The sequence below is a fragment of the Ovis canadensis genome, chromosome 19 (assembly GCF_042477335.2).
Source record: "Ovis canadensis isolate MfBH-ARS-UI-01 breed Bighorn chromosome 19, ARS-UI_OviCan_v2, whole genome shotgun sequence".
NCBI classification, from domain to species: Eukaryota; Metazoa; Chordata; class Mammalia; order Artiodactyla; family Bovidae; genus Ovis; species Ovis canadensis.
Window position 1 is genome coordinate 26831486 of NC_091263.1, and position 14229 is coordinate 26845714.

The window sequence follows — 14229 nt, forward strand, 5'->3', positions numbered from 1 at the left end:
TTCACTAAATTTAATTAGAAACTGGTTTTAAAATGTAGGCATACAGCTTTAATTCCATTTTGAAACTAAATAAATACATAAATTTTTAGTAACAACATAACTTTGATGTGGTGGATGATTTGTTTTTGTTGAAATAAAACAGCTCATGTTGGGTTTAATCATTAAAAAGTGAACTTTGGTCTGTATATTTCACCTACGTCTGTATTTTGACTTTAATAATGTTAATGCAGAGGATACTTGCTCACATACTTTTGTTGGACAAGACAGAATTAACATCTCCAAGGCTCCATTTGTTAGTTTAGAATAATCAGACCTTATACTTAACCAAAACTCTGTATTCAAGCAATTCTTGAAAGCCAATTTCCTAATTCTTGTTCACTTGACGATAAGGCTAGATAAATCGGATTCTGATCCGGTGATTACTAAAACTGGAAACAGAAAAACTGATTATTTCACATGAGTACTGGTGGTGACCTTGCATATTGTTTCATATATGGCTGACCTGCTCCCAGGGAAAGGTGTGCTGGTTGCTCTAGTACAGGTTCTAACTCAAGTTTGCATGCCTTGTCTACCGTGTGCAGTGCAATGCCTCAACTATCCCACTATTTCCTTTAATCTCTATAAGGCACGACTTTGTTGTTTGCTTAAGCGGAAACTGTTCTTTAGCACAAACTCAGACACTGATATTGTATGGCATTCTTGACTATACATTGGTTGTTTATGTGTAATATATATATATACCATATGTATATATTAGATTATTTCATATTATATATCATCTAATCAAAGTATGCACATAGTGTTCTATTTAGAAAATGCACAGACCCCTACCAATTCATCTTTATAGTCCCAGGCATCTGTTAGGGTAATCTGGGCAGAAGATGATGTTTTGTGGTGGTAACAGTACAGAAAGACATGAGTTTTTAGGTTTAAGAACTAACATGGAAGTAGAAGCAGGAGTCCAAGAGTGTTCTAATGGAGCAGGTTATGGGAAAGTTAAGGCTGAGGTTATAATTTCTGCTTGGTGGTGCATTCAATCAACTGGAGAACAGCGATGAGAAGTTTGGGGGAGAGATGATGGATGTGTCCTGGGCACACTGGGATTTGAGGTGCCCAGTGGGACATCCAAGGGACATGGGCAGGTAGAGGTATGGGTCTGGAGCTCAGGCAGAGAGCTGGAAAGCAAATGTGGAGTTCTATGGCCTCAGAACTGATATGAACTAACATCAAGAGAATGAATGCTGTCACTATGGGAGCAAGGGCAATGAGAAGAGAAAGGGTTGGAATAGCAGCAGAAGGGCATTACATGTAAGTTGATGTCTTTGAAACTTTGCTCCAGGAGCTCTAAAACTTTTGTCAAGGAGTCTGGAGAAGAAACTTGAAAGTAAAATGCATTTCCTATGTGAGAATGCATCGCGGAAGTCAGACAGGACCTGGAGAAAAGATACTTTTAAGGATGCTCTCCAAGAAAGCAGAATAAAGGCTGAGAATAAATGTAAGGGCATGGTAAGCACTGGCCTTACAGTTCAACTCTAATATTGAGAAAATGGAGAAGATTAAAAATATAAGCTACCAAATGTGATAGAGGATAAAAAAAAAAAACTATGTTATTTTAAGATACATTCTATGTATTTTAATGTATTATACATACATTCTATGTCATTTTACAGTGACTTCTATACCTCAGGATAATTCTTAAAGCCTGTAATGAAGCTACCTTGTGGGAATGCTTTAGGTAGAAATGATTGCAGATCCCTTGGTCTTACTGCTGGAAAGAATATCCATCACTTCTCAGGTTAAAACAGCTGTACTTCCCTCTCTATGCAGTTGCTACTCCAAAGCTCAAAAGATAATATGTAGATTTTAGAAGTTAAAAAAAAAATCTATGAGGAGTTATGGGCTAGCGTGTCTAGACTATAACATGCTCAGTCGTGTCTGATTCTTTATGATCCTATGGACTGGGGCCTACCAGGCTCCTCTGGCCATAGGCTTTCACAGGCAAGAATACTGGAGCAGAGGACCATTTCCTTCTCCAGGGTATCTTCTTGACCCAGGGACTGGACTCATGTCTCTTGTGTTTCCTTCATTGGCAGGTGAATTTTTTACCATTTGCACCACCTTGGAAGCCCAGTTAAGGGCTAACAGCTGATTCAAAGACTAAGCTCAAATTCAGACACCAGGGGATAGGGTTTTGTGTTTACCTCATGCAGCACTGCTCTCTGGAATACAGAGTTTAAGATAAATGCTGGGCATTAACTGAGCTGCACTTGGTTGTCGGAATCACTCACTGTGAAGCCATGATTGGAGGGCCATGCAGGAACGTCTCTGGGGTCACACCTACTCCCCGATGAGACATGCAACAAACAAGCTGTAACAGAGTCAGGAGTGGAGGCGGCAGCACCCCGTGGGAGCGCAGTCCATGCCCACTTCAAGTCCACCTCTTGCCTTCTGACACGTCCTGCGCAGCATGTGTGTTGGGTGCTCAGTCACGCCCAACTCTTTGCAGCCCCATGGACTGCAGCCTCCAGGCTCCTCTGTCCATGGGATTTTCCCCGCCAGGCAAGACTACTGCAATGGGTTGTCATGCCCTCCTCCAGGGGATCTTTCCAATCCAGGGATAGAAACTGTGTCTCCTGTGTCTCTGCCTGCATTGGGAGGTGGATCCTTTTACCACTGAGCCACCTGGGAAGCCCAGTGCAGTGGAGAGGCCTAGAAGCTGCATTATGTGCCCCTGCAACTTCTGTTCAGCTGTGTGCGGCACTGCCAGCTTCACATCCTTCATGAAACAAACTAGTAAATGTGTGTCTCATGAGTCTTTTAGTTAACTCCAAATCTGGGCCCAACTGGTACTGAATCAATGGCTGCATATCAGGCACATATAAGTAAAAATTCTCTTTGCCTTTCTTGTTGGCTCGAGTTTAAATAAGAACTGCAAAGTGTTTGCTGTTGTTCAGTCACTAACTCATGTCTGACTCTTTGTGACCCCATGAACTGTAGCATGCCAGGCTCTTTCCGTCCTTACACTATCTCCTGGAATTTGCTCAAATCCATCTCCATTGACTCACTGATGTCATCCAACCATCTTGTTCTCTGCCATCCCTTTCTCCTTTTGCTTTCAATATCTCCCAGGATCAGGTTCATTTCCAATGTGTTAGCACTTTGCATCAGGTGGTCAAAGTTTTGGAGTTTCAATTTCATCATCAGTCCTTCCAATGAATATTCAGGGTTGATTTCCCTTAGGATTGACTGGTTTGATCTCCTTGCAGTCAAAGGGACTCTCAAGAGTCTTCTCTAGCAACATACTTTGAAAGTATCAATTCTTCGGTGCTCAGTCTTCTTTATGGTCCAGCTCTCACATCTGTGTATGACTCCTGGAAAAACCATAGCTTTGACTATAGAGACCTTGTTGGCCAAGTGATGTCTCTGCTTTTTAATATCCTGTCTAGGTTTGTCATAGCTTTCCTTCCAAGGAGCAAGCATCTTTTAATTTCATGGCTACAGTCTCTGTCCATGGTGATTTGAGAGCCCAAGAAAATAAAATCTGTCACTGCTTCCACTTATTCCCCTTCTATTTTCCAAGAAATGATGGGGCTAGATGTCATGATTTTTTCAGTGTTGAGTTTCAAGTCAACTTTTTCACTCTCCTCTTGTACCCTCATCAAGAGGCTCTTTAGTTCCTTTTCACTTTCTGCCATTAGAGTGGTATCATCTGCATAGCTGAGGTTGTTGATATTTCTCCCAGCAATCCTGATTCCAGTTTGTGATTCATCCAGCCTGACATTTTGCATAATGTACTCTGTGCTGTGGGCCTCCCTAATAGCTTAGTTGGTAAAGAATCTGCCACGAATGCAGGATATCCTGGTTCAATTCCTGGGATGGGAAAATCTGCTGGAGAAGGGATAGGCTATCACCTCCAGTATTCCTGGGCTTCCCTTGTGGCTCAGCTGGTGAAGAATCCACCTGTAATGCAGGAGACCAGGGTTCGATTCCTGGGTTGGGAAGATCCCCTGGAGAGGGAAAGGCTACCCACTCCAGTATTCTGGCCTGGAGAATTCCATGGACTGTATAGTCCATGGGGTCACGAAGAGTTGGACACACCTGAGCAACTTTCAGTTTCACTCTGTGGTGTGCTTAGTTGCTCAGTCATGTCCAACTCTGTGGGCCCATGGACTGTAGCCTCCACATCAGAGTTAAATAAGCAGGGTGACCATATACAGCTTTGTCATACTTCTTTCCCACTTGGAACCAGTCAGTCATTCCATGTCCAGTTCTAACTGTTGCTTCTTTCTTGACCTGGTTTCTCAGGAGACAGGTAAGGTGGTCTGGTACTCCCATCTCTGTCAAAGGCTTTAGCATAGTCAGTGAAGCAGAAGCAGATGTTTTTCTGGAATTCCTTTGCTTTCTCCCTGGTCCAGCGAATGTTGGCAATTTGATCCCTGGTTCCTCTGCCTTTTCTAAATCCAGCTTGAACATCTGGAAGTTCTTGGTTCACAAACTGCTAAAGCCTAGCTTGAAGGATTCTGAGCATAACCTTGCTAGCATGTGAAATAAGCACAACTGGAACATTCTTTGGGATTTCCGTTCTTTGGGATTAGAATGAAAACTGACTTTTCCAGTCCTGCGGCCATGGATGAGCTTTCCAAATTTGCTAGCATATTGAGTGCAACACTTCAACAGTATCATCTTTTAGGATCTGAAATAGCTCAGCTGAAATTCTATCACCTCCACTAGCTTTGTTTGTAGTAATGCTTTCTAAGGCCCACATGACCTCACATTCTATGAAGTCTGGCTCTAGGTGAGTGACCACACCATCATGGTTATCTGGGTCATTAAGACCTTTTTTGTATAGTTCTTCTAGGTACTCTTCCCACTTTTCTTAATCTCCTCTGCTTCTGTTAGGTCCTTACCATTTCTGTCCTTGTGAAGTCACTTCAAAGTGAAATTAGTACTTGAAAACGAGTATGGTACTTAAAAGCTAGATTTGACTTAGATAAATTGAAGTTCCACATACTGTTGTCAGATGAAAACTCTACAAATATAATTTTATCATTAAACTTATGGTAAAAAATTTTCATTGTATAAATTCTAAACGGTGGTCCTGATATTTATAGACATTTTTAGTGCAATACAAATGTTTAAACCTAGGGGGATGGATTTTGTGCCCTAAAACATACTTCTTTATTCAACAAATCATTGAAAACATACTTAATGCCTGGCTCTATTCTGATTGCTGGGAATAGCAGGAAATTAAACATACTTTTAATAATTTAGGGCTTCCCTCATAGCTCAATTGGGAAAGAATCCACCTGCAACGCAGGAGACCCCAGTTCAATTCCTAGGTCAGGAAGGCCCGGCTGGAGAAGGGATAGGCTACCCATTCCAGTATTCTTGGGCTTCCCTTGTGGCTCAGCTGGTGAAGAATCTGCCTGCAATGTGGGAGACCTGGGTTCGATCCCTGGGTTGGGAAGATCTCCTGGAGAAGGGAAAGGTTACCCACTGCAGCATTCTGGCCTGGAGAATTCCATGGACTGTATAGCCCATGGGATCACAAAGAGTTGGACATGACTAAGCAACTTTCACTTTGATAATTTGGGACCTCATGTTTGAATGAAAATCTCCAAGTCCTCTACATGCATCAGATATGAAGCCCCTCTTCCATACTGCTCTCTCAGACTTTTCAGTGCCCCTGACCCTCCTTGTCTTGAAAGCCTCCAAACTCACTTCTCAGAACTACCAACGGTGCCTGTTGTATGGCTTTATGATCTAATGTTCTCAAATTCCAGCTCCTCAATGGACTGTAAGCACAGAGTAGTCCTGTAAGTACCTCGTAAGGCAGGATTCAGCAAATGATGGCCCGTAGGCCAAATCTGGCCCACCACCTATTTTAGTATAGCCCATGAGCTCAGAATAGGTTTTACTCAGAATGAGTTCGGGGGGAAAAAACTCAAAAAGAATAAAATTTTGACACATGAAAATTACATGAAATCCAAATTTTGGTGTTTATAAATCAAGTCATACTGGAGCACAGCCAAGAACATTTGTTCTCTATCTATAATGATTGCTTTTGTGTTACAACATCAAAGTTGAGTAGTAACAGCAGAAACCACATGGCCTGAAAAGCTTAAAATATTTACTGTCTGGTCTTTTACAGAAAAAGTGTGTCCGCTCCTAAGATGGAAAGTTTATCATAAATACTTGTGAAGTGGAAGTGAAGTATGCATGACCTCAATTTCACACCAGAGAAAGGTGGTAAAATATATTATAAATACATTTTAAATTGGCCAAGATTGCATTCAAACAAGCTGCTAAATTCACATCACTGTAATGAGTATATACTGAGCAGCTCCCGTGAATGCATGCATGATAAGTTGCTTCAGTAATGTCTGACTCTTTGCGACCCTATGGACTGTAGCCTGCCAGGCTCCTCTGGCCATGGGATTCTCCAGGCAGGAGTACCAGAGTGAGTTGCCGTGCCCTCCTCCAGGGGATCTTCCTGACCCCAGGATCAAACCCGCATCCCTTATATTTCCTGCATTGCCAGGCGGGTTCTTTACCACTAATGCCAGCTGGGAAGCCCGAGCAGCTCTCAGGTGCTCACGAAAAAGTAAATTTAAGCTGTTGCCCAGGCATTTATTATTGAATCTGAATGTCTGATTTTCCTAAGAACTTGAGTCATATACCAGTGTACCTCGGTTCATATTGAGTTCTTAGGTCAAGTCTATAAATTTAAAAATTGAAGGAGAATGGCACTACAGATATCTGAGTTCCTCATCACCACTTAATGCATCTGTGTATTTAGAATCAATCAAGTGCTCTCACCTGAGGCCTTGGAATGGGCCTTTGAGGTTTTTTGGATCCTAATTTTTTCATTGCATTATAGTATTTCTTCTGTTCTTCTGTCAGAAAGACGTCTTGGCCACCTAAGTATGTCGAGAAAATGAGAGCTAATTATCATTAACAGATCTTTGGAAATGAATTCTGAATTTTCAGAAATAGTTTTAAAGTTATATTGCATTTCTATCAACAATTCCTAAAATTCCATTTTGAAGCAGAATGAGACTGTAAGGAAGGGCCTAAAGGAAACAGGGTTTAAATTAAGGAATAAGGGAGAAATGTTACTTTTATCAGTTATATTTCTCTTTTTATAATATAAATAAGACTACAAATTCTTTGCAAACATCCACAGAAGCTTTACAAAAACTGAACATACCTCAAGTTGTGTACATCAAACTACAGTGAAACAAACATAGAAATTAGTAATAAAAATCTAAATGAAAAGTCCTAAAAAGTGACAATTAAAATTCTCCTAAATATACGACTGCATATATCACTAATAAAATTTCCAAAAGCATCTGTCTAGAGCCATCCTTACAAAAAAAAAAAAATAGAGAGCTTTGAGTGTCTTCACCACTGAGTAATAAAGAACAGAAGAATGAAGTAGGATTTTCATGAAATTGGGTGAGAGAAGTGGTAAAACATCTAGAAATGCTGGATAAAATAGAACAGAATTACTTTTAAAAGATATAGCTGAACTTGCCCAAAAAGTAAGGAAAATTTCCATCATCTGAAAAATCAAGAGAGAGAAAAAAGAGAAGTAAATTAGTCCTGAAGTCATGGCTTGCCTAAGGGCATTTGCTAATTTCTGCAAAAATGAGAATCTTAGGATTTAATAACTACAAGTGGGTCATGGGGAAAAGACAGTGGGGTTAGTCTAAGAACCCTGTGTGTTGGTAATGGAATTCTCCAAGTGCTGCCATTAAAGAGTGAAGAAGAAAACCAAACATATCTGTTGGGGAGAGAAATCAACCAGGACATTGTCTTAGTCTATACTCTTCACTGATCATTTGTGAATCCAAGCCTGCCTTGATGAGGGTGTGGTGTAAATTTACACCACAGTATGCACCAAACAATACAGTCCTAGAACAGTCTTTCCAACAAATGGCACCAGGAAAACTGGATATCAACATACAAAAGAATGAAGCTGAATCATTACCTAACACTATATACAAAAATTAACTCAAAATGGATCAAAGACATAAATGTAATATCTAGAACAATAAAATTCTCAGAATGAAACACAGAACAGAAGCATTAGATTTGGTAATGATTTCTTGGATAAGACACAAAAGGCAAAAGAAAAAACAGACCAATTGGACTCCATAATTTTAAATTTTGGGGCATCAGAGACACTCTCAATGAAGTAAAAAGGCAACACACAGAGTGGGGAAATATTTGAAAATCATATATCTGACAAGAGATTAATATTATATAGAGGACTCTGAAAATATAAAAACAAAAAGACAAACAACTTGATTTTTAAAAGAGCAAAAGGTTTGAATAGATATTTCTCTAAAGAAGATATATGAATGGCCAATAAGCACATGAAAAAATGTTCAGTGTCACTAATCATTAGGGAAATGCACATCAAAATCAAAATGAGATACCACCTCACATCCATTAGAATGGCTACTATCAACAAAACAGCAAACAAGTGTCCGTGAGGATGTAGAGAAATTAGAAACTTTGTATACTGTACATATCACCACATGATACAGCAATGCCACTTCTATATAGACCTAAATGAATCGAAGCAGGGTCTCAAAGAGATGTTTGCACACCCATGTTCATAGGACCTTTATTCACAATAACTAAAACATGGAGGAACCCAACTGCCCATCAATACATGGATGAAAGAGCAAAACATGATACATACATAGCCTTAAACAAGAAGGAAATTCTGCAACATGCAACAACATGCATGAACCTTAAGGACATTATGCTAAATGAAGCAGGCTACTCACAGAAAGACAAGCACTGCATGATTCCACCTACATGAGATGCTTAGAATAGTCAAAATCATGAAGACAGAAAGTGGAATGGGAGCTGCCAGGGGCTGGTGGGAAGTACGGGGAGTTATTGCTTAATGGGTGTAGAGTTTCAGTTTTACAAGATGAAGAGTTATACAGATGGACGATGATGATGGTTGCACAACATTATGAATGTACTGAACACCACTGAGCAGTAACATTAAAAACGGATAAGATGATAAATCTGATGTTATGACCATTTTGCTACAGTAAAAATAAATAAAGAAAGAAAGAAACCAACAACCCAGCCCTAGAAGTTAACCAGGTTTTTTCACGATGCCTGGCAGATATTAACTATCTTCAATAATCACATGCATCATGATAGTATTAATACTGTTATTATGAGACTGCCCTTTGTGTGTTGTGAGATAAATAAAATGAGCAGCTATGGAAATTTTAATGGCTATTATCTTCTGTACCCACAAGAACCAGCTTTCTCAGTGTGGAAAAGAGGAGATACAGATGTACTAGTTAAGTGAAAACTTTGTAGTCCTAAATTTGAAGTAGCTCTGCCCACTGCAAAAGTCTCAAAATAATCACAATGAGCATTCTAGACTGCAGTCTTAGAACACTACCTCCCAGAACTCCCTAGAGAAATGGCTGTTTCCAGATCTGGAGCAAAAAGTGTACAAACAATGCCTAGAACATACTGTCAATCCAGAGAGCAAGGAAGTCATCCAGTGCAAGGACTTGATTTGAATCCTAATTTGAAAAGAAGCAAACTTTAATATAATCAATCAACTAATCAGTTAAAGAATGAATAAATATTTTGAGAATATAAGAGACTGGAGGAAATTTGAACATTTGACTGGATTTTTGATGAATTTAAAGAACTCATATTAAACTTTTTAGATATGATCATGAAATTGTAGTTATGTTTAAAAAGAGATATGTTCTGAAAAACTGGTGGATGAAATAATGTGATGTATGTGATGCTCTATAAAAAAATCCAGTGGAAGGACCCAGTGGGGAAAGACACTGAAGGTATAAGGATGTTTTTAAATCAATAAATGTTGTGCTGGGTGCTGGGTATTTTAGGTTCATTTTACCATATTCTTGTGAGTGTTTGAAATTTTCTATTATAAAAAGTAAAACAAAATAGAACAAAAATGCTATGGACTGATCAAAACAGCGATTTCAAATGCAAGCTTAAATCTAAAATCGCAAGGCCTGACATTAAGATTGTAGGTATTGGTTGCAATCAAGCTGCATATTACAGAGGTGACTCCACATAGCACACTCCTGAGTAACAGCAGCCATGTAGTTGCCTGGGACTGTGAATGACTCTCCCAGCAGACACTAAGAAAGCTCAGCAGTATCAGGACACATTTTAGATGGATTTAAAAAAGCTCAACAGAAAAATAAAGAAGGTCACAAAACAACAAGGGAAAAACCAAAGGTGAATGTTTAGCCACCTGATTTTAGGATTGAGAAATGCCTTCAGTATATAAATTCAAGAAAAGAGGGCAAAAGGAGAAGATTGAAAGCTTGACTTCATACATGTCTATAAATTAAAAATGTCATTACAAAAATGTAAGAGGTAAGTCAGATTGAACATACTATATAAAACCATAAGAAAAAATGATGATATCAATTTTAAGAAGAGACAAAGAGCATATAAACAGAAAACTCAAGGAAGAAATAGTTATGGCCATCAACCTGTGAAAAAGTGTTTGACTTCAGAAATGGTCAAATGAATGAATGTAAAACTGTGAGATAACACTTTTACCCATCAAGCTAGAAAAAATAATTTAAAGTTACAAAAGTCAGAATGATGAGGACAGAATAAACAAGCACTTCATGTCTTACAAAAGGAGGGTACCCAGCCAGCATAGCATTTCTGAAAGGTAATTTCACAATCTGTCTTTAATGCCTTAAATCCTAGGAACTTATCCTGAGGAAATAATCGGAGATATACAGAGAGAATTTCAAGAATCTTCATGATTATTTTAGAAGAGCAAGAAATTTGGAAATGACCCAGATGTCCTTAAAAGGGGGAGTGGGGGGAATGGTTGTAACAAATTATGATCTATCCATAATATAGGATGTAATTCATCCATGAAAATTCTTATAATAAAGATGATCTCATGACATGAACTCATAACTAATGGAGAAGACAGTTAAAAATATTATATAATCTCAACAGTGTAAAAGAAACATTTAGTATTATTTAAAAATGACTTAGCAGCAGCAGCAGCAGTTCAGTTCAGTTCAGTTCCTGGAAAAGATGGTACCAAAATGATGAGGCTTAATCTAAAATAGTTATCATTTGGTGGTCACCTTATGGATGATTTAAATTATCTTTTCGTCTTCATCTTTTTCCCACATTTACTACAATGCTCCTATGGATTATTGAATCAGAAAAACAAATATGTGTTTGTCACAACACACGAGGGAAAAAAACCTGTCTCTTCCCCACCATCTTCTTTCCAAGTAAATTCAGTAAATCTGCTGAGACTTGGGTATTGAGATGCAAGTTTATGGAAAGAGGAGAGTTTGTAGATTTTTCCTGCACTTACAATGGTTATACATCCTGATAAACCCATGTTAAGTTGAAAATATTGCATGTAACTTGAAATGCATTTAATACACTTAACCTGCTTAACATCACAGGTTAGCCTTGCCTACCTTAAACATGCTCAGAACACTTAGAAATTAGCTTTCACATGTGTGTGAAAGTTGCTCAGTCATGTCTGACTCTTTGTGACCCCATGGACTATACAGTCCTTGGAATTCTCCAAGCCAGAATGCTGAGGTGGGTAGCCTTTCCCTTCTCCAGGGGATCTTCCCAACCCAGGGATTGAACCCAGGTCTCTAGCATTGCAGGTAGATTCTTTACCAGCTGAGCCACCAGGGAAGCCCAAGAATACTGGATGGGATAGCCTATCCCTTCTCCAGGAGATCTTATTCAATTCCAACCCAGGAATCAAATTGGAGTCTCCTGCATTGCAAGCTATCAGGGAAGCCCAGAAATTAGATTACAGTTGGGCAAAATCATGGAACACAAACCCTATTTGAAAATAAAGTGTTGAATATCTCATTTAGTTTATCAAATAACTGTACTGAAAGTGAAAAACAGAACGGTTGTATGGATACAGAATGTTGTAAATATATATCTACTGCTTATTCTCAGTGATCGTATGGATGATTGGGAGCTGTGGCTGCTGCTACGCAGTGTCGCAGGAAAGTATTGTACTATATATCTCTAGCACAGGACAAGATCACAGTTCAAAACCTGTAGTAAAGTTTCTACTCAATGCATATCACTTCTGCCTCATCGAAAAGTTGAAAAGTCATGTAAATTGAACTATCCTAAATCAGGGATTGTACTCTTTTTATCCTGAATAACAAGATACACTCGCAAGGTTACTAAAATTTGACGTAAATACTAATCCCGATATTTGTTTTTCTATTAGCATTCAACAACGTCCTTTGTTTAAGAGGGTAGAGTGAAGAATAAAAACAATGATTAATAAAACCCAGCTGATGCAGTCCCTTTTCAGCCATAGCCTCAAGACTCTTTTCTAAGAGGCTCCCTCTCCATTCTCATGCAGATGATAAAGGCTACTTTGCACAACAATCTAGAACTGATTTATGCTCCATCCAAGCTCTTTGGAGAAATGAGGAGGTAAAAATACCAAACAAGGACAATCCCCATACTTATCTTTTTCTGCTGTTGGTTGAAGTTGTCAATAATAACACCAGTAAAGAGATTCAGAGTGAAGAATGAGCCAAAGATGATAAAAACTACGAAGTAAAGGTACATGCAAGAACGTGCCTCAAACTTTGGCTGTTGTCCTTCCTGTTAGGGATTGTTTTAATGAAAGAAGAAAACAGTTACTGGAGAAAAATATGAGCCATCCTAACTGCTTGGTAGCAGCACCATTAACCACTCAGCCTCCTCCAGTGAGCCATGGCCCTGCAGGGAGCCCCTTTCCCCTCTTTCAGTTTCCCCCAGCACAGCTTGAGTGCTACCATACAGTGGGGAGGGGGTGGGGTGGAGTATCTGGACTTTTCTTTGAAGCGATGGAGAATCACTGAAGGGCTGCGAGGCAGGAGAGTAGCACGGATTGCGTGTGTCCGTTGAAAACGTCTCGAGGAGGTCCATATAGACACATAACTGGAGGGAGCCAAACTGAAGAGGGCCACCAGAGAAGGGACATGTCCATTTCACGCAAAGGAGCTTAACTACCAGTCCTTGCTGAACACCTACACCGTCCCCACAGAGCCCGCTACACGATGGTATTTAGTCTGTGCCTGTGTTCTGTCACTCTTGAATCCCTAGTGCCTGGCATAGCTTGTGGCGTGAGGTTCTCCACACACATTGAATGAGTGTACGAATGAATGATCAAGCTCTGGAATGGACAAAAATGGACTACAACCAAGCTGGCCTAGCTCGAGGTATGACCAAAAGCATCCAAGACCCCTTCTGCCCAAGTTCTTCACAAGGCTCTGGTTTTATTCATTTTGGGGCTAGGGGTAGGAGCACCTCTCTTTTCTTTCCTCTAATCATATTCAAAGATAGAGATGAGTGTTGATAGCTCTATTATCTGCTCAAAGTACTTATGATATTTGTTACTGAACACCCGCCATAGAAACCACTGTATTGGACATAAGTATTTGAAACAATTATTTTTTTCTTTTGCCTTGAAGAGTACCTAACCTTAGTCCCACTTGGCTTCAGGCATCTACTTGTTTGAATTAAGGGTAGGCATTAGTCTGGAAACAATATAATAGAAAGAAAGAATTAATATTCAGTTAATTTAACTGATAATTTAACATAAGATTATGCAGCAAGCTGATAATCTTGCAAAGGGAGGTTCAGATAGAAAGAGGAACAGAGAAAAGCTCAGCTCACTTGTACCCAGGGAATTGTCAAAAAGAGATACAGAACATCAGAGCTGTGAGCATGCTAGGATGTAATACTCAGAGGAAGATGAATAAGAACCCTTTTAATCCCTGTTTCATAGTGTTTGTCTTAATGTAAAAAAGGTAGAGAATCCTGGCCACTGGAACTATGATGAGGGAAGTTCTGGGCTGGCCATGTAGTCATGGTCTCTTGATTTGATCCTAGCACTCTACAGCATGGTAGAACACAAGCTCACCTCTGTGGAATCAACAGCTGCATACATAATATCCATCCAGCCCTTAAATGTTGCCTGCAATGAAAGAAGGGAAACATGAACACCATTATTGACTTGTCATCAACATACAAAAGCCAGCAAGTCCAGCGGGCAGATGTATATAAGATGATGGTCCACCCTTCCTGGACAGAATGCCTACATAAAGGAACAGCTGAAAAAAGTTCATGGGCATGTGTTTTGTATTATTTTTTCTTCATTTTCACAAGATAAAAAGTTTA

At 39.4% G+C, this 14229-nt stretch overlaps 1 protein-coding gene across 1 annotated transcript in view; it reads right to left on the reverse strand.

Moving 5' to 3' along the window:
- The window catches only part of SCN11A (sodium voltage-gated channel alpha subunit 11), an 86220-nt gene that overhangs the window by 8537 nt on the left and 63454 nt on the right, over positions 1-14229 (reverse strand). Inside the window, exons 23-25 of the mRNA XM_069561498.1 lie at positions 13973-14026; positions 12528-12669; positions 6820-6920 (exon numbers count right to left, since the gene is read on the reverse strand). Coding sequence (XP_069417599.1) covers positions 6820-6920; positions 12528-12669; positions 13973-14026 — 297 coding nt within the window. The remainder of the gene's footprint in view (positions 1-6819; positions 6921-12527; positions 12670-13972; positions 14027-14229) is intronic.